Genomic DNA, 20,690 nt, shown 5'->3' with positions numbered 1-20,690 from the left:
CAGCTTCTTCTTCGTGGACTTTTTCCGCAGAGTCGTTTCGTTTCAAGTGTGCGGTGTTTCCACCTATCTGCACATGTATGGAAATATCCCTGTTTTCCACAAGGTAAAACGTATTTCTCCCAAATAGTTTTAAAAATCTGAGGGTTAAGGCAATTTATTTATCCGTGAAAGTTCGTTCTTGACCAGGTTAATGTTGTGTCGTTATAGCATTATGCCCACAGCTCAGGGTTTTTCCAGGAATTAAAACTGTCTTGTGGGTGTGACTATGCACACTGCGTTTTATCCTGACGAGTTCGCTTTCAAACCCATTTTCCTTCAACTAACCTTATACAAGCCCCAACTAGTTTTCATTTTCACCAGCGAAAACACATTAATGAATCTGCCTATTTAGCTATAATACACATGGGACACATTATAATAGAGAGCCATGGCAGTCTTTGGATCCTGGATTAAAATTCTCTAACAGCACAAAATGATGGTAGAAGTCAAACGTATATAGAAAAATTTATTACACTTTTTTTTTTTAGCAGATTTGTCTGGTGATACACGCAGTCTTTTGTCCATTTAAATCAAACTAAGCTAACTGACTATCAAGTTGTTGGCATCATGTAATTGCAGAGCAATATATTTATAGAAACTCTAGCTGAACACTAGGTGTAATCGAAATAATTAGTTACTGAAATAAAGAATAGACTTGAAAATTAATGTTACTATAACAACAATATGTATATACATCAGTAAAGTGAGATTAATGTTTTTTGTTTTTTTTTTAAGTATGGAAAAAGTGTTTATTCTTTGATACATATCATGTTCTTGGCCTCTTAACCTCACCCAGGTCACCTGTTTAGGATTAAGGGTAATAATGTCTTCTAGTTTCTGAGACTATGCTTCTTCATCTTCTTGGTAAAATTCAGCATAAGCCTACCACTAAGTGGATCAGCAGTGACTTGGTGGTTGTTAAGAGGTTAAATCTTTTCCCTGGCAACTTCAAATACCAAAACTAGTTAAAGCTGGATTAAAACTAATGTTTTACATTCTGGGAACTAAGAGAGTGATCTGAATTGCAAATAAAAATCCAAATTGAAAAAATAGCTGATGAAGAGCTTTGGCAGAGAGTATTCTCATATTTCTCCTTTACAAGGTTCATGATAGGGCTTTGTCTTCATATTAAAAGCGCAGTGTTTCTATGATTTTCACAGAAGTCAAACTAGTCATAAATATTGCCTAATTATTAACCGCAGCTCAGTCATGAACCCAGTCCCCTGGTAAAAATTATCAGATGATCTCCATTTCCTTCCCCTGAATGCCCGCCTCCTGACTTTTTTCCCTCTCTTTGCATGATGTGGGTCAACTGCGTGCACTTATAGTAGTGTGAGCATGAATCAGTTGCAGAGAGCCCGAGGCTACACCAGGCTGCCAAATGACTCGCTCTGTCTACAGCAAACCACATCCATGCTTTCGCTCACAGTGCTAATGCCACGTGCAACCATCAGGAAGAGTTGCATACGCAGCATGCTTTAGTTACAACACATGCTCTTTCTCTATCACCAAAATGTCAGATAGTCATTACAGATGCATTCATTTACTCCTACTGAACAACACACCTCCATCATCATCCCCTGCCGATTCATCACTCATGTACTTAATATTTACGTCCATGTTTACAAGCACACTACAACCCAAGTTGTGTGAATATGGAAGGAAATCTGGTAGTTTAAAGGAAGCCTCTAATTAGGACCACAGAATAATACATGGAAATCTGAGGCACTTTGATTACATGCTTTTTCCACCACAACAAACGCCTTTTGTTGTTTTCACTTTGAAACCATTTTTCTCTGTGACCTTGAGGAAAATCAGAATGTCATATATCTAGTTTTCCCAAAAACAAGGTCTTACTGATCACTTATTTAAGTTATTGAGTGTAGTAAATTATTCCTTGTTCTGTTTAAATTGTTGAATGCAAGTTGCAATGCAATGTTTTGATCTGAAACAGTCTAATGATTTATATATTAGCTACTATTTCAATTGAAAATTAAATGTATTTTACCATAATTTAAGCAAAATAGTTTACCACATGGCTTCCAGCTTTTTAAAGGTAACTATTATCAAAGTGAACATTATGGAGTTAAGCTCTGTTGGTTCAGGAAAACAAGAACATTTGAAGATATGCACGTGGAGTATGTAATTGCTTCTTGGGTTGTTTTTGTTGTTGTTGTTGTTTTTAGGTATTCACTGATATATTGCCCAAGAATAACTGCTGCTGGCAAGATTGACCTCGTTGGCTGTCAGTTATGTAATGACATTTGCAAGTAGCAGTGACTATTGTTCCATTGTATGTGTTGTACAAATGTGGCTGCCTCTGGAGCTGAAAACTGATGCCAATATGGAAGTGCCAAAAACTGCATTAGTTCCTCTAGTGGCCACTTTAGGCCCGTTCCAACAAGAAGTTAATCCCAAGGGATGTTTTGGCCCTTTTCTAACAATAACTATCAGGCAACTATCCTATACAGCCACCTGGATACTGGAGTTAGGTTCATGGACTCTTTGACTGACACAGGCAGCTGGACCTGATAGGCAGAGGCAACGCTTTCCACCAGGCATGCCCGGCCAAACAAACTTCAAACTACAGCAGTTGCAATGAGCAAAGTTTGCAGGCCTGACCTCGCTAAGGGGGAACCAGACAAGTGTTTAAAATTCTTTTAAAACAAACCTAAAGACAAAAAAAGAAAGTCATTCAATAAAAATGAAGTTGTCCCTTAAGGAGTGACGAAATAGAAAGTAAGTGATGTTTATTTATAAAGTGCTAGCAATATAAAACTATGGTAGAAGACATAACAATAAAAAAGACAATAAAAATATAATTAATAATAGAATTTCAATAGAAAGCGTGGTTAAACAGAGAAGAATTCAATTGTCGAAGAGTCAGCTAAATGTACAGTAGGGAAAAATTGATTCTCCTGCTGAATTTGTACGTTTTGCTGAGTTAGAAAAAAAAAAATGCATAGCCGCTAATTTTTATCTTAATAGAGAGGGACAGAATATCAACCAAAAATCCAGAAAAAAACACATCACATAAAAGTTATGCATTGATTTGCATGCCTTTAACTGAAATAAGTGCCAGTCACACTTCTTCCTCCCACAAATTGGCTGCGTGTCCATGTGGCACACAAATTACATTCAGTCAATTACAGATACTCCCGAACTTAACTCGCTATGTTTAGAAAGCACACCTGCTCACAGAATCAATTTCTTTCTTTCCAACTTTGACCACCAGTACCAAAACAGCTGTCCAATGACATCAAGGACAAGATTGTAGATCTACACAAGACCATCAGCAAGAAGCTTGTTGAGAAGGTGACAAATGTTGGTGTGATTATTATGAAATGGAATAAATATAAATGGACCACAGTCACCAAGAACACAATTGGTAAAACACTATGCTATAAGGTCTCCCTGCCCAAGAAGGCACAAAATCCCTCCTGAGATGTGTGCAGACCTCGTGACCAACTAAAGAAATATCTTCCCACTGTGCTTGCCAACAGTTGTTTCTCCACCAAGCACTAACACATTTTTTGGGGATCAAAAACCTACTTCACTCAGTGACATGCAAGTCAATTTGTAACTTTTATGTAACGTGTTTTATTTTCTGGATTTTTGATTGATATTCTGTCCATTCAAAAAAAACTACCGTTAAAATTACAGACTGTTAATTTCTTTGTAAGTGAGCAAACCTTCAAATTCAGCAGATGATGAAATAATTATTTTCCCCACTGCAGCTGGAATGTTAGACTTTTCCAAACCCTTGGTGCCACAGACTGAAAGACTCTGCCCACCCCCTAGTCTTCAATCTCATACAATGAAGTAAGCAAAAGTGAGTTTAGTTATTTATATAGCACCTTTAAAGATATTGATCACAAAGTGCTAAACAAAAGAAAACAAAAAACATCAGACATCAGTACATTGAAATAGTTCATTAAAAGCAATTGTAAAAAGATTTTTTGTTGCTTTTAAAAAAGCTGAACAGAGTTTGCAGACCTAAAACTAAAGGGGAGAAAGTTCCAGAGTCCTGGTGCTACTACTGAGATAAGGCTCTGTCACCTTTAGTTTTTACCCTTGCATGTGGCACAGCAGGCCTCGGTCAGATGACCTTAGGGATCTGCTAAGGCCATACAGATGTAAAAGTTCTTAGATGCATGCTTGCGCTTGACCATTCAGAGCCCTATAAGTGAGAACCAAAATCTTGACATGTATTCTCGAGTCAATGGGATGCCAATGGAGCTGGGAGAGTAGCAGTGTGACATGAGAAAACTTTGGTGATTTGTTCAGAAGTCTGGCAGCATTCTGTACAGTCTGCAAACAGTCCAATGATGCTTTGTGTAGGCTGCTCAATTACGAGTTACACTAATATATACACTATGTACACACAGATATACAATAAATAACTGGTGATGATTTACACTAATCCAATCTCGAAGAAACAAAAGCATGAATAACAGTTTTTCAGTTCTGTTTGTGAGATAGTACTATTTGGCAATATTTCGTTAGTGATAAAAATAAAAACAAACCAATGACTGAACATGACCAAAGTAAAGTAAAACCAGAATCTAAATTTGCCCAGAGGTTCCTGATGGAAGGCTTGGAATAGTCTAATCAACTAAGAGTCTAATGCACTAAGAGTTTCCTAGAGTTATATGCTTTTCTGGAGCACAAACAAGAATTTCATTTTTTTTCCTTATTAAGAAAATTTTTTTATCCTTCCAGCTTTTTACATAGTGTAAGACATGCAGTTTCGAACCTCATGAGGCTTAAATAAGATATAAAACTGAATATTACCTGTGTAGCAGTGATATGAGAGATCTTTAAAAGTGCTCAAAATATGCTGAAGAGGGAGCATGTAAACCAGAAATAATACGGGCCCCAAAACAGAACCCTGAGGTACACCAAAATGAAGATGACTTAAGGAAGACCTATAATTTGAAGCAGGCACGCAAAAAGAACGATCAGAAAGATATGAAGGTAGTGTAAGGCAGATCCCAACACACTGGTCCAATACCTCAACCTGTCAAGCAAGATCTGGTTGTCAACTGTATCAAAGGCTAGTTGGGTTCAACATAAGGAGGACAGAACAATTGCATTGTAAACAAAATCCTTTTGTTTACAAAGTAAACTTGCAGTGGCAGTTTTGTCTTCACCATTGTTACTGAAATAAACATGATCTCTGCGGTTGGTGTCTTTAATAAAATTAGCTGATACATAATATGGTTTGCTGGGTGATAGAGATCAACATCTGTGCTTCAGTTCTGGTGAGTGAAATTGTAGTATGTTGTCAGTCTGTTGATTAACACTAATGAGTCTGTATTTGCGTCTGTGCCATGCACGTGTACAGTTTATGAATCAGCTTGCTATTGACGCTTCGTCATCTCATTCACATATGGTCATGTCTTGCTCAAAAAACAATAGCAACATGTCAAAAAGCTAGTTGAAGCTTCAAAATGCATACTCCAAAACCAGTGGGTGACATCTGAACGTTCAAGGATAGTCTGATGAAGCTAGATGAGTCAAAAGACTCCAAAACTATTGAGGTTTTTTGTAATTATGGTACCTTCTCTGATAGGAAAGGGTCCAAAAAGGGAATTGAAAGTTAGTGTTCACCCATACACACAAAACATCTGTATCAGCTGTCAGCTAAATTCTAAAGATTGGTATTAGTACTGGCCCTAATGTCACATGTATGTTGTTATTGTTTTGTTTTGTTTCTCCAAAGGATGAACTAATTATTCAAGAAAATAATCAGTAAATCAATAATAAAAAGCCTTTGTGGAAGCCATAGTGAGACAAATAAACAAAATCTAAACATGACTCCAAATAGTATGTTTCAAAAAAAGAGAAATACAGGAAATAATCACATTTAAAAGGGTTCTGGTATTTTTTTTCCTCCATAAATGGCTGAAATTGTTGGGCTTCACTTTCTCACTGATCAGCCTAAAAATACTACATGAGTTGCTAAATGCCAGATTTACATATAAAGCTCTTCTCTCAGTTTTAACTCTGATTTTGGCTAAAAACAAAGCAAAAAAAAAAACCCCAACATGTGTAATTATTTTCATTAAATTTACAATAATGCTACCTTAATCTGTGGATAATCAAATGATTCACCTGACAGTAAACACCACACACCACTGTCTCTCACATTTACCCACTCTGCTACGACCACCCGTGGCCAACCTGAATCCCTCCCATGTGCCGTCTGCCCTGCACACCCCACAGCCCCCACCCCCCATTCCCTCTCTCCAGCCAGCTCTATTATGTAATGACACCTCAGCACATAATATGACAATACCACAGATATTTCTATACAAGTGCACACAGGAAAAACAAAAACGCACACAGCATCACATGCGCACACACATGCCCTTACCCCACACTGGCAAACACGGTGATTTCAATTTGCCTGTGCAGCTAAAACAAGAGTAATGCATCATAGGGGCATGCGATGGGAGCTGTGTGAATTAATCTATTATATTACTGGAATGTCAGGCATTTAGTTTGTAATCCTAGTCCGATATCTGCAAAGCTTTTATTGCTGAATCTTAAGTGTTTCCTTTCAGTCTTAACAGCCCCCGGCGTGATATCAGCTATTAATGTATATTATTGCTTTCCTCCAAAAATTAACAACAGAGCAAAGTTTATGACTTTAGTTAAGTTATCCCCCCTGTTCTCACACAAAGATTTTGATTCATCAACTGTATGGTTATGGTATATTTTATCATGCTGACCCAGTTTTATTTCATTGTGTCTGACAGGGGTTGTAAATCATCTTGGAAGATACACTCTCAGGGGGCTCAGCTGTCCTCACTTCGAGCATACACTGCTAGGATCTCAGTTCATGTGCAGGTGCTTCATTCTAACTCAAAGGGAGTAAGCTTTAATCTCTCACTTTTGTCTCATTTATAGCCCTCTTTGCTTGCCATCTGTGTCTTTCTTTTCCCCCTCATGAGTATACTGAACCTGGTGATTCCCTTTCACTCAGTGTACTTGAATAATTAAGCAGCCGTGTGGGATGGTGTCATCGCGAGCAGACTCCCGAGAACACATTCAGGCCAGAGAAACTGATGAGGATGTTATTTGCCTGTAGCTGAGCCGTGCCCCAAATATCACACACACACACACACACAATGTCATGATGAGACACACGTGCGCCCTTGAAAATTTAGTCCTGGTGTCTCTGTCTTTACCTTGTTCCCTGTTGGTAACATCACAGAGATAGAGACCACAGATGGCGCGCAGAGCAACCCCTTCAACCTGGCACACCAAGGGCCCGTCACCGCTGTGATCTCCGGCGAGGCAGGGACGACTTCGAAATGTCTGTGATTTCCATTTCAGGATTGTGCAGGTTTATTGAGCATTCAGGCTGTTTTTTGGTCAAGTCTGCACTAAAAAAAACCCTGTGGACTTATGGTGAGTAAGAGGCTGTGTATGTAGTTGTAAAGTCAGAGAGTGACTTCACCTCACGTGAGTCGTACTGGAGTGAAATTATGGGGGAGGGGTGTTTAGAATAAGTGAATAAGCACCTCATTGTGTCGTTCCCTTCATTATGTGCACAGAGCAGAACTGGAAGGACACCATTAAATCATCAACTTGTTAAAACCAGTAACAGGATGTGGGCCCGCAATTAAAACCTACACGGCAAGGGATAAGAGCCGCAGTAAGTTCATTATGTGCAATCCTATTGATGGACACACACATGCTCAATTAAGCCAACACATGCTCGGAGAAGTGAAAACAACTTGAATGTGAACAGTGCTGTAATGTTAATTATGTGAAAATATACTGCGCAAACAGAATATTATAATCCAACTGAATGATTAAACACAAAACAAATATAGCTTTTTGGGGGAAACAAGGAACAATTATATATATTTTGTTTGTTAAAAGTGTTCTGAAAACTGTAGCGAGGTCAAGTTTCGTCCCTGTGCCCTCCACACATCCTCTTCTCGTCCTTCTCCTCTTGCCCCTCGTTTCCATCCTCCGGAGTAGAAAGAGAGGGGGGGAGAATAGCAGCGGTGGGGAGATGGAGGGCAAGGGCTTTTTCTGCTAAAAACTGCATGGATACAAGGGGGGGCCGAGGGGGAGGGAGGGTGGAGGCAGGGAGGGCTGTCTGTGTTGTTGTAACGTAGCATAGTCACTGTGTCAGAGACAAGCCCATCACCAAATCAGCCAGTCAGTGTGTCAGAGCGTGCGACGGGGGGAGCAGCGCATGCATGCATGCATACGTGCCGCATGGCATGAGAGAGAAGTCAAAACCACACCCTCCCAAAATTTGCCACTCTCATCCTGGTGCGCATGCAGTATCCAAGGATATGATGCTGGGCAAAGAAGGAGAAGGAGAGTGCAATGATGATTAATACATGAAATTAACAGTTCTGCTCCTTATGCAGTGTAACATCTATTGTTGCGTCTGATTTTCAGGTCATAGATTTTTCTTTGAGAATTGATGAAAATAACAGAATCAGAATTTCCCAGTCCAGATTTAAATATTAAAGGATAAAAGAAGCAGGAGCCAGCAAATGCTTTTTGAAAAAAAAACAAAAAAGACCAATTGAAGTTAAATTAGTACACAGCTCCATAACTTTAAAGTTTTTACTTTCTCTGTATTTTGAAGTAAAACTCACATTTTGTTATATAATATTACTCCTAGCAACCACCCAGTGTGTGTTTGGGTTATCAGGATTTTTTTTATTTTCTTTCATCACGTTTGGTGTGGGTGATGCAGCGCCGCGGCGCTCAATTTTTCATTCTTACCTTTTGATTTTTCTTTTCTAGAGGGAATTAAAAGTCTCGGTGGTCGCCTGCAGAGATCAGACTTGAGCCTGTGGGTAATTGTTTTCTTGTGAAATGCAGGACAGCGCTACAGACACCACCAACTCTTCTCTGCTAACCTCCAGAAGGTATTTACTCATTATAACACTCTCACATGAGCACACATATAAGCTAAAGTAGTGTTTGGACTCTGATGTAGCAGCTGGTTGGAGGATCAGCCAGCCCCCCTACCTCTCTCAGTCAGATTACAGAGGCTGTAGTCTCACCACCCCACTGCCCCTCCTCTTCTTACTGCCTTCATCGTCTCCCCCCCCCACCCCCACTCACTCACTCACTCACTCACTCATGCACTCATGCACTCACGCACCCTTCAGAATGTACAGTCTGTAAATCTGCACCCCATCGAGTCACACATCTGTTTATTAAAAGCTGCTTTCCAAATCGGGAGCTGCATAATCAAAAGAAAACAAAATAAATTCATGAAGATTTGCGTAAACAAGCACACAGGCAGTTTCATCTTTCAAAAATTGGTTTCATTTATTAAAAGTTTTTCATCCTTTTTTGTATCAATATTTAAAAAAAAAAAAAACAAATCAAAAAAGAAAGCCAGGAGAGTAATATCACATAGAAATGGGGTGAGTAAAAGACAGAGTTTAGTTTAGAAAGAAAATATACTAACGGGATTGAGGGAGATGAAGGAGAGGAGAGGGCATGGGCAGTGCAGCAGAGTGGGGGAAGGGAGGCGAGGTGGTCAGTCAGCTTTTAAAATGTAATAAGTAGTTGCAGTAGTAGAAGAAGAAGGCAGCTGAAATAAACAAGACATTATTTCTGACCAATAAGCAGTGGTCGCTGCAGTAGAAAACATACATAATGAAAAATAAGTGCAATTGGCTTCTCTGTCATACCACAAATGTATAAAAAAAATAAAACAGGAGTGTGGTGGAAGACACCCCCAGCCTCTGATCTAGAGTCAACATCTGGCGTACTGTAGCAGGATAACAGTGACTGAGGGTTTGTACACTCCGTACTAAGAAAAACAACAAAAACAAACAGGCAGTAACATGTTGGCTGCCGGTGGCTCTGTGTTCACGTGTGGTGCTTTTTGGAGGAGTCTAGTAATGCAAATCCTCCCACCCCATTTATAGTTATGTAAATAACATTTGAACCTCTCACACCGATTCAAAAATATCAGTCCAAATATTTACAATATAGATAAATCCAGTCGGGTTGCTAAGACCCCCTTCAACATTTAAATGAATACTGTGAGTGGATTTCCAATTAAAGAGCAAGCCTCCAATGATACATGTAAATCAGCACGACGATAGCAGCGGTAGAGAGTGGTGCAAAGAAAGATTTCTTCCCTTACATTTATATTTTCACCATGTTTTCAAGTTTTCAAGAGCACCATCTTTAAGTGCCGTTCAGTCGGTTTCTCTCCTGATCAGAAACTAAAGAAAAGCCCCAAAGGAAGGCTAGACACTTAAATACTACATGACACATAGTAGCCACTGCTGTTGGTGTGTGTATTAGTCAGAGATGCAGGCCATTCAGGTGAGCTGTAGATGTTGGGATATAAGAGCTGGATGCCGGGTTTTTTTTAAGAATCACAGTTGATGATGTTGGTTTTTAAGCTGTGTGCGATTTTAGAAGAAGGATGACTACACGTTGGCTTTCGCGTTTGACTGTGTACTGGTTTTGTGAAACACAAGCGAACAATCAAAACACAGTATGAATGCACTGAGAGCACCGAATGCTTTTTTGTTTTTTAAATACACATCCTATTTGGTAAAAAAGGCACAGTTGTCCAAGAGACCAATCATAAGATTTCACGTCCTTTTTGTTTTGCCCTCCTCACGATAGCAATAAAAACCACAAAAAAACATCAACAACATCTTCCCAGTCACCTCAAAAGAACTGTAGGCCAAACTATGCAAGAGCACAGCAGGTGATAAGCTGCCCAATAAATAAATACAAACAATAAATAGATGCAGTATCAGATCAACACATGAATAAATTAACTGTGTAATTGAATCAAGAGTCATATGTCTTTTAGTGGTCCTTGTTAACTCCATACGCTGGTCTATTAAAAGTCTTAGATTGTAATGAGACTGATTGCCAGTCGGTTTGCCGTCGGAAACGTCGGATCCACGGCACGACAGGTTATGTGACCACCGGTCACTGCGATGTCACTACTCCTCAATGCTGATGATCTGCCAGCCGAGTGTCCAAACAATTCTTGGATTACATTCGTGAGTTGTGATGTCATTTTTCCACCGTCTCCAATGGCTCTGACACGGCACACACTACACCTCATTTCTCATATCACTAGCAACAAGATTTTTTTAGTTACCCATTGTTGCTTTTTCTTCTTCAAACCATTCAAAAGAACATAGAGAAAAACGTGTCTTCTGCTGCAAGACTAGAATCAGCTCACTCATCAACCTCATCAAAATAAACACTGGAAGGTTTTATTTTGATTACTGACATCGGCTGTTCCATTTTCGGACAGTTTCTTTAAAGTTAGATGTCTGCTGAAACAGTCACCTATATAAATATTTCTTCTTTTTGTATTGATTGCCTTCATGCTGAAGAGGAGCGATCATTTACTCCTCTAAATACTCTAGAATGTCTCTCGTTACCTGTACATTGCTTTTGAACCTTCACAACCACCTTTCCGCACGAGTTTCGATTATAAGTGTGATAACGGTTGTTGTTTATGTCCTGTTGTTTGAAATGTCTGTTTTAACTGTGGTCTGGATGATAGGTTATGTTTTTATCCGTCATTGTTTTCAACATCTATCAGCAACAATTCTTTCCTCACTTCCTCTCATTAATGCAAGTATAATCACAGGCCTTCAGCCTCTTCCTTTCTTCCTGTCACAGCAGCTTTTAGCCCAGTGGTGTAACAAAGCAAGGCTGCCAGTTCTTTTGCTGATTCAGTACATCAGGTCTTCAAGCTGGTGGGACACGCCCCAGGCAAAAGCTTAAGTGTAACAGGAGGAGACTGGCTCTCACCCGGAGTTGTCTCAGTGGTCCCCCTCTCACTCTGCTGTCCAGCAACAGGCTGGCTTTGGCACCGGATTGGCTTCTTCAGATTTTTGGGGTGCTTGTAAGGTGTGGTGGAAGAGATGGAGCTGTCTTGTGTAGCTGGGCTCCCCCTCCTGCTGGCGTGTGAGAGGCAGGTCTTTCGTGGGGACAGGATGGGTGCAACGTGAACCCACGTGAGGCTCGGCTCAGAGCTCTGACCCGCTTGGTACTTCGACAGCTTCCCCTGTTCCTTGCTGTCTCTGTCTTTTTCGTCATTTTTGTCATCAGTTAGCTGACTGCTGCTGGCTGCATGTGCCAAACTCTGATTTGCATCAGCTGCTAGTGATGGGGAGGAAGAAGGTCCACCTCCTTTATTGCGATCAGACTTCACCCTGTTTTCTCCTGTGCTGATGTGAGGGGACTTGAGAGGCACGGGGGAAGGCGTGGGAGAGTCTGTACTCGTCCAGCTGAGCCTGCGCTTCTGGAAAATAAACAGGAGAGTAATTTTCCGAATATGAATGGGAGGTTTTTGTAAAATTTGTAGTGCTGGTGGGGTAGAGAAATGTTTATGTGTTTTAGCAAGAAGTCAGGAATGTGTGTCCTCACCTTAACGGGAATATGTAACTGATCCCTGTGTTTGTGCGGCGGGGTGGAGCCGGAAGCATCCTGGAGGGATCGGGCAGGGGATGTGGCGACACTGGAGGCTGTAGACACAGGCTGAGTGGGAATTTGGGGAAACCAAAGTTTTAGCATCATCTCCACCTGGAGCAGAGTGTTCAGATACTTCTCCCTATGATGTAGAAAGAGGAACAAAATTTAGGTGAGGAGCAGATAGGAATACGACTTTGTTGCTGAGTAGGAACAGGCGTGGATATTTATGATCCTGCACAGAGATCTAGGTAAAATTTCATCTGAAGTTTGGTGTTTCTCTGCACTGACAGTGAAAGCTGTAACGCTACCTGCCTGAGGACTGTTCAATAAAACATGCAGTGCACGGTGAAGCAGGATATCTGAGATCAACTCACTGAGTCCCGTGTACAGTTTAATAAAGATAATAATTCTTAAATGCAGCTAAAACGTCTCATGATGGCAGGACTTGATAAGAGTGAGAAAAAGAGGGCTGATGGATGGTGGGACAATTTGGATGACATCCTACCCGCAGTCAGGTCTCTGTAAAACCCCCACAATCCTCTGGATACGATCCATCGCCACGCTCTGCTGGAAACTACTCAAGCCTGTCAATCAAAAGAACATAATCCTTCAGTCAGCATTCACACTGAATGAATGCATATGTGGGCATGCACGGTCTCGCACATGCGCACACGCTCTAACTCATGATATCGGTAAACTCTTGCAAGCTACTGAGTCAGCGAGAAGACTCGCTTCTCTCTCTCTCACACACACAGACACACACACACACACACACACACACACACACACACACACACTGCACTGTGGACTGCATCAATAGGCTACATCAATACAGACTGCTGCTCGAAGGAAAACTTACTATTTCAATGGACCGAGGCCACTTAGATCATGTAAACCTGTGTTCAGCCTCAACAACTGCAGCAGCCAGTGAGCACACACACGCACACTTGCCTCCCAGAAGACGGTGAAGTAAGGATGCTTACCCCGGTCGAATCGGCCCCTCTTCAGCCCATTCAGCAGCTCTAGCAGGGGCCTGATGAAACCCTGCAGCTCAGCACACTGACAGAGGAGAAGGAGGGAAGACAGATTAAGAGTTGGTTTTGGTTAGGCCTGGCTGTCTGAGGCTGTCTGCTATGTCAGCCCTCTTCTCGTCACTCTCCTTTTCTGCCCATCACCTCTCTTACCTTCTGAGCAAACAGCAGATCTCCTTGTGATTTTGCGGTCTGCCTCGCCAGATCAGTCTTCCCCAGGCTGACGTGAGCCGCTTTGCCGGCACTCTGTGACCTGTACGAGTCCTCCTCTTCCTCTTTGTCGGTGAAGCCATCACACGTCCACTGTGACCCGGGACTGTCTGACCCCCCATTTCCACTTGCTGACGCGCCGCCCGACCCCCCGATGATGACAGATGGAGAGCTGTCTGTCAGGAAGACGTCCGTGTCGTCCTCTGCCTGCTCTGAATCGCTGAACAAGAGGCTGTCACTGGAGCTCAGGGAATCAAAGGAGGGCTGAGAGGAGGTGCTGCCCTGCGACTGCATCCCTGTCGGGACAGAAAGAAAGCTCAAAGATTAGGATCACGGAAAGAAACACAAGTGTGGCTTAGGTGAACATTGAAAACCAGCACGTCTGAAGTGAGAGGAAGTTCAGTTCTTAGCATTTGGCAATACTCCATTTTCCTACCTCGCTACCAAAAATAATAACCCCTATTACTCAAAATGGTGGGTATAGCAGTGCCCTAGTTTGGGACTGGGGGTAGGCAGTAGGCACACAATAGTAGTGCATGTCTGGCTTCCATTGAGGAGATTGGAGACTGTAGGAGAGTAAAATGTGTGAGGGGGATGGGAGCTTGTAGAGTAGTGAAATAGGCCTGCTCTCTCTCTCTCTTTGCCACAGCCTCCAGTGCTCTCTCTAGCCCCTCCTCTCTGTCTCAGGCTTGCGCTCCATCCCCCCTTGGATTCACACACACACACACACAGTCATGCAAACCACTCTCTTTCCTCTCGGCTGTATTTCTGTATGCTTCTCATCCCTCTCCGCTCTGCCTTCAGCTCATCCTGTTCGTTATGCACACAAGCCTGGTGCCCCCTCTTCCTTTCCTCTCCAAACCAAGCCCTCTTCCTCCTCCTTTTACTCACATTTTCACGTTCTGCATCTCTGGCCATGTGCCTTTCTCTCATCTGTTTGTTTTTCTCCCCCTTTCTTTCTCAGCTTGTGTAATCTCTGATCCCACAAATACCGAGGGGGAGATTTCAGGGGGAACTGGGAAACGCTCAGCAATGAAATACACCAACAGAACTCTTATCAGCGTCAGAAAAATAAAGTCAAAAGTCACTCACAAATGAAGGAGACTGACACAAACGCAAAAAGAGAAAGAAACGCTCAAACAGCGTGCTTTGCGATTTACATTTTATGTCTGGTGGCTGTAAAACCAAATGGCACGTTGTTAACGTGAAAGAGTCAACAGCTTCAAATACTGTAAGGCAATCTGATACTATTCCTGTTTATGTGCAACCCCTTACTTAGTTTATAGCCCCAGGTGGATGGAGATCTGGTAGGATTGGATTGGTGGATGTGTTGCCACAGCCTGCACAGGTGGACCATGAGGCTGCGACTCAGGTGTTTTCTGCCGGCCTGTGTCTGTGCCCACTACCACCACCACCACGCCAGCAAGAGAAACTAATAGAACTGTACATTCAGGCCATCTAAAGCCGTTTAGTCTATCAGACACTAACATAAATCCAAAGCAGTTACTTGTCTTAAACATGAAGGAAAATCTGAGCAATCATTGTACTGTTTAAAAGCAATTTATCGTTAGGAAACACCGCTTTAGGATATATTAAAATTATACCGGGATGGCACGCACAGGACAGGAAATTCCTTCAGGCTAAGCTGCCAACTTCGGCAAACAAAAAGGAAAAAAATGCTTTTAAAAAATACTTACCTTCAGTAACGCGCGTTTAAAAATAACAGCTGATTTTGATAATAGTGGAGGATGGCTCTGTCTTCTACTTTTGGTCCGTCAGTCCACACTCCGAGGCTGGAGCAGCATCGGGACGCCGAGCATCACCTCTCTGTCACACACACATATACACACACACACACCACCCAGCCTGCCGTTCATCGGTCTGTGCCTGTGCTGCCTCTTTCTCTCGGCAGTTTACGAGCGTCAACATGTGCGCAAATCCACGTGCCCACGCTCTGCACGCACTCCATTGGCTGCCGTGTCGACGGCGGCGCGCGCCATTGGCTGAACCTTTCAGCCAGTGATCGCAGTGATCTCCGCTGACTGGACCGCAGCCCCGGCACTCACGGTCCTGCCCACTCATGTGTCGCCCGTGAGTGTGGCGTCTAGGCTGGGCTGCTCTACTATAGCGAGCGGGTGTAAACACACGCAGGCACGCACTACGGCGTCGGCCCGAGAGGTGCACAGTAAGTTCTATGCATGCGATGTGCGCAAAAATTACTCATACCGAGAGCGTAAGAACGCACGTTGATCGTAAATAAATAAATAAATAAAACAAGGGACTTGAGAGGTTTAGCAGAAGGCACGCATGGAGCACGAAAACCGAGAAAAACAGCAAAACGTGATGAGATTGTCTTCTTCTTTTCAGGCTTGCAAATAAGGCCTCTCAAGGGTAAAATAATAACTAAAACAATGGGCGACGTTTTTCATTATATTGCCCAGAACAGACTAGAAAATCACATTTCTTATAATGACGGCCACTATGCCTGGACAAGGCTGTGTAAATCTTTCACCCTGAGATATCTTGGCTTACATAACTCGCAATTTTAGACGGATATTGTTCATTTGCTAAATTTCTTGCAGTTTTACATAATCTCATGTGAACATTTTTGTATTTTCCTCAGTTTAAAGCTTACCAACTTGTTTGTCTAGTGTGATAAACTGGAATTCAGAGGATGAAAGTAGGAAGGAGAGCTGAGGTGATAAATTTTCCAACAATGAAATATCGTATTTAAAGTGTGATAGCCTGTTTTGTGTCAGTGTCATTCCATGTTTAAGTTAAAAACACACACTGCTACATGCACTCATACAGACAGCAAATCATCCAGTACCATGATGTATAGCCTTACAGCAACGAACCCACTGACCCTCCCCTGAAACCAACATACATGGATCATACACATGATCATCGTCACATGCTACATACTTATTTTAATCCTGGTTTCTCTCCTTATTAGGCTTTATTGTAGGCCATGGTTTTAGTGGCTTTGACTTGTATTTTTAGATCTGAAATGCCCAGCATGTTTCAGCCTAGGATAAAGGGCCTACCCTTCCCCCACTGCCATGCTTAACATACACATGAACCCACTGACCCTCCTCAACGTACACAACAGGCTGTGTCCTTGTTAGGTTAACAATTACCATCTTCGAGGCCTGCAACTATGTCAACTCCCTCAGTATTTAGTAACCTTAACATCAGGTGCGCAAACAGGACCCTCTTATTGTCAGGATACAATAACAGGTGACCTTTGGCAAAAAGTAAACCAGGGGAAAGGTCGTATGTGTGCTACGTGAGCATTCCTCTGCAGCACATGAACTCACTGAACCTATTTCGAGTTCATGCTTGCCGAAGACCACCCCCATCATTTCCATCTTCCCTTCCCCCCCCAAATCCCATCCTCCACTTGGCTTCCATGTTAATTTTTCTCTTTTCTCATTATCATTCCTTGTATTGACAAACTCAAGTATCATCTATGGAGGATGTGTTTGTCAGTTAGGTGGGTCAAAGTTCAGTGTGCCAAACTGGTCCCTGAGGTGGAAATCAGAGCGTTGCTCCATTGGGTTGTTTGTAGTAAAAATTGACTATTGGATGAATGTAATAAAAAGGATTCTGTTGGCTCTGAAGTTACAATATGGGGTAAATGATTTGTTTGATTTTGGTGCTCATGTGCTCAAATTCCAGCAGATGATTTAGAGGGAAACAAAGAGGGATGTGAGAGCGCTTAATTATAGACGCTAAATTAAACATTTCCACGATTACTTTATGTAGAAGACATTTCTAGATAAATTCTTACTCAGTGTGAAAGCATTTAAATGTTTAGGTAGTGAAAGTTGAAGTTCCTGTTTGGTGAGGTGAGAATCAGATACTAGAACTGAAAAGTCGTTGGTCTAATGGAAGACAAAGACACGAAGAGCTGCAATATAAAGTGGAGACAGTTCGCAGTATGCACTCTTTGCACTCTTTGTATCTTTGTCCTCCATCAGAAAGACAAATATTCAGACCATGTCAGGATACCTGGGAAACTACTACACACTGCTGCTTTACCGTGCCCTACCTTCTCCTTCAGCTTCCTCTGATTTAGAGGAAATGTTGATCATGTTGCCATATCACAATTAAATAATATTCATAAAGGAACTTGATGAAACACACTGTACATCCCTCTTGTAATTATTATGTGTTTGGGTGCACGTACCTCAGTATCCAAACAGTATATTTAGTTTCATTGCAGAACAGGCAGAAACTGCTTAGTACTACAAAACTGTGTTTCACATTTTAAATAAGTTACTATTTGGTTTGAAGCCTGGTACTTTAGCACCTGCCTCACAATTATTAACTACTATATCTGCTCCTCAGTGATAGTGCACTCACCTTTGGGCAAATCAGACATGCTTTTTTGAATAGATTCCAACTAGTATCATGCAAACTCTTTGTAATGTATTTTGCAACTACAGTGCGATTACAGCTTCCAACGTCAGTTTCAAAAACACTGGCACATTGAGTAAAATGTAAATAAAAACAGGATGCAGTTCCCAAATCTCATGAACCCTTGTTCTATTCACAGTGGAACACAGAAAACATATCAAATGTTTAAACCCAGAAAATGGATCATTTTAAAAATAATATCAGCTCATTTTGAATTTGATAGCAGCAACATGTCTCAAAAAAAAGTTGGGATGGGGTGCCATGTTTACAACAGTGTGTAAACATCTGGGAACTAAGGAAACCATTTTCTGGACTTCTGGGAGAGGAATAATGTCCCGTTCTTGTCTGATATAGGATTCTAGCTGCTCAAAAAGTCCTGAATCTTCTTTGTTGTACTTTTAATTTCATGATGTGTTGACTATTTGTAGAAGGTCTGGACTGCAGGCAGGCAAATTTAAAACCAAGAGTCTTCTACTACAAAGTCATGCTACTGTAATAGATGCAGCATGTTGCTGAAATATGCAAGGCCTTCTCTGGAGTAGATGTGGTCTGAATGGAAGTATATGCTGCTCTAAAACCTTTATATGTCTTTCAGCATTGATGGTGCCTTTCCAGATTTGCAAGCTCTCAATTCCATAGGCACCAATGCACCCACCATCAGAGATGCAGGATTTTTTGAATGACTGCTGATAACAAACTGTATGTTCTCTCTCCTCTTTACTTGTGGGATGTTGTGTTCATTTTTCCAAACGGAACTTCAAATTTTGATTTGTCCAACATCCTTGCCTGAGTACATTTTAAATGAGGGTTAGCACAGAGAAGATAGCAGTGTTTCTGGATTATGTTCACATATAAGCCATATGTGATGTGGATGATATAGAAAGAAAATTTGTGGATGTGAACAGACAAGCTGATGCAGTAATTTCTGTGAAAGGGTCACACCTGTTTTTAGTGAAATGCTCGAAGATCACCGACATCCAACATTTATTTTAAGCCTCGTACCTTTAACACGGAGATTTCTCTAGACTCTTTTTCATATGTTACAATCACACAAGTGCTGAAGGACAATATTATGGTAGTAATATTTGTTGCTGTCACCACAAACATTACAGTTTCATTCAGAACTAGTCAGAATCCTTCTTCTGTTCAGGCTGCAGGCGTACATCTGCGGAGCAGACATGTGTGCCACAGAATAAACAGAGGGATCTTCACATGTCGGAGAGACGCTCCGCTGCTAGATTTGTGAATGAAACCGGCAGACACGCCCTCGGCACAGACTTGGCAAATGGCAGGTGGAAACACTTTAGCCACACCTCCAAGTGGAAGACTCAGCAGCCAATGGGAGAGCGGCAAGTGTTACCAGTGTTGCATAATTTGGCTGAAGTGCTTCACGTTTGAGCGCTCCGGTGCACGGTGTGAAAGGATGGAGCTGAGAGACAGACAGCGGAGGTGGAGAAAACTAAAACCGCGACGTCAGTGCCAGAGATGTTAGAAACAATAGTCACGAGTCACACAAACCGCTGTCAACAACCCGAGGAAGAGAACAGATCAGAGTTTCACGAAAAAAACAAAACAACAAACAAAAATAGCAAATACTTCAAACACTTCTGAGCAGACCTGGTGGGTTTTTTCCTCACACATTTGTTTATCTAAAGGGATAAATAGTTGCAATCAGTGATTTTATTAATTAAATTCTATCTATCCATCTATCTGCCTGTTGTTTCTGCTTGATGCAGTAAGTGATGTAACCTTTTCAGTTATATCTTTGAAGTTTATCCTTGAATCCACAATGTGATGTAATCTAGATCAAAAGACTCTTGCTTGGATTGACTCTGAGGTTTTAAAGGGAACTGCTCCCTAAAGGGCGATTTATAGCCAGTTTAAAAGTAGTTGTGCAGCTAATCAGAGCATGGAGACTTTAATTGGTGATGCAATTTGGTGGCGCTTGCGGTTCACAGTGAAGCAGTGGTGGATTCACGTGGGCTCAGTCTTTCTGTTTTCACTAGTTTATTTATTTATTTTTGTGATTCGCTATTTTCCATCTAAATGAATGTCGATGTTTCCTTATTCGGCATCTTTGGAGCAGTTCCCAGATTGTAACGATCTTTCCAGTGTTGCAGGAAGAAGTGACGATAACATTTAGTTTTAGGGTGTATTTTCTGCTCGTTAAGCCCAAAATATGTCACATGGATAGGGCTCCCCCTGGTGTTCACACCGAACATGTCTTTTTTTAATTACAGTTTTTATCGATCATTTTGACGCCATTCTCACATCAATCTCACACCACTGAGAACCCACATCAGGCTTTCTCATAGTATTTGTACGCACTGCTATTGGTTTTACACATACTTCACTGCTAAAGATGATAGTCATTGTGTTGATGTGTTTCTCATTTGAATTGCACAACTGATCAAATTGTACTTTTCCAGAAAGAAATACAGATCTCTCGCTTATGAAGCAACGCTGTGAAGCATTGCATTAGTGTTTTCAATCAAATCACTTCTCAAGTTTTTAAAATGTGCATGAAAC

At 41.5% G+C, this 20,690-nt stretch overlaps 1 protein-coding gene and 1 long non-coding RNA gene across 2 annotated transcripts; one reads left to right on the top strand and one right to left on the bottom strand.

Moving 5' to 3' along the window:
- The first annotated feature begins 17 nt into the window (after window positions 1-17).
- On the top strand, window positions 18-19,812 carry LOC109204177 (uncharacterized). The gene is made up of 6 exons (XR_002063736.2): window positions 18-103; window positions 6,804-6,894; window positions 7,262-7,458; window positions 7,605-7,705; window positions 8,824-8,948; window positions 19,312-19,812. It is a non-coding gene; the product is annotated as an uncharacterized LOC109204177 (long non-coding RNA).
- LOC100709260 (circadian-associated transcriptional repressor) lies at window positions 9,833-15,669 on the bottom strand. Its single transcript, XM_005472636.4, has 6 exons — window positions 15,437-15,669; window positions 13,683-14,035; window positions 13,482-13,557; window positions 13,004-13,082; window positions 12,454-12,637; window positions 9,833-12,328 (listed from the first exon to the last, which is right to left on the bottom strand). Exons 2-6 carry the CDS (start codon window positions 14,031-14,033, stop codon window positions 11,765-11,767), a joined length of 1,254 nt encoding a protein of 417 aa, XP_005472693.1. The 5' UTR covers window positions 14,034-14,035; window positions 15,437-15,669; the 3' UTR covers window positions 9,833-11,764.
- Window positions 19,813-20,690: the final 878 nt, after the last annotated feature.

The sequence above is a fragment of the Oreochromis niloticus genome, linkage group LG11, assembly GCF_001858045.2.
Source record: "Oreochromis niloticus isolate F11D_XX linkage group LG11, O_niloticus_UMD_NMBU, whole genome shotgun sequence".
NCBI lineage: Eukaryota > Metazoa > Chordata > Actinopteri > Cichliformes > Cichlidae > Oreochromis > Oreochromis niloticus.
Note: the sequence above shows the minus strand (reverse complement) of the source record. Positions and strands in the feature narration are given on the sequence as shown.

What these genes read in the sequence shown, in the direction of transcription:
- LOC100709260 (XM_005472636.4), bottom strand. Translation starts at nt 14,033, where the DNA reads ATGCAGTCGCAGGGCAGCACCTCCTCTCAGCCCTCCTTTGATTCCCTG. An exon ending in ATCTGCTGTTTGCTCAGAAG is followed by an intron (nt 13,558 to 13,682) that starts GTAAGAGAGGTG and finishes CTCCTCTGTCAG; the next exon opens with TGTGCTGAGCTGCAGGGTTT. An exon ending in GAGGGGCCGATTCGACCGGG is followed by an intron (nt 13,083 to 13,481) that starts GTAAGCATCCTT and finishes TTTGATTGACAG; the next exon opens with GCTTGAGTAGTTTCCAGCAG.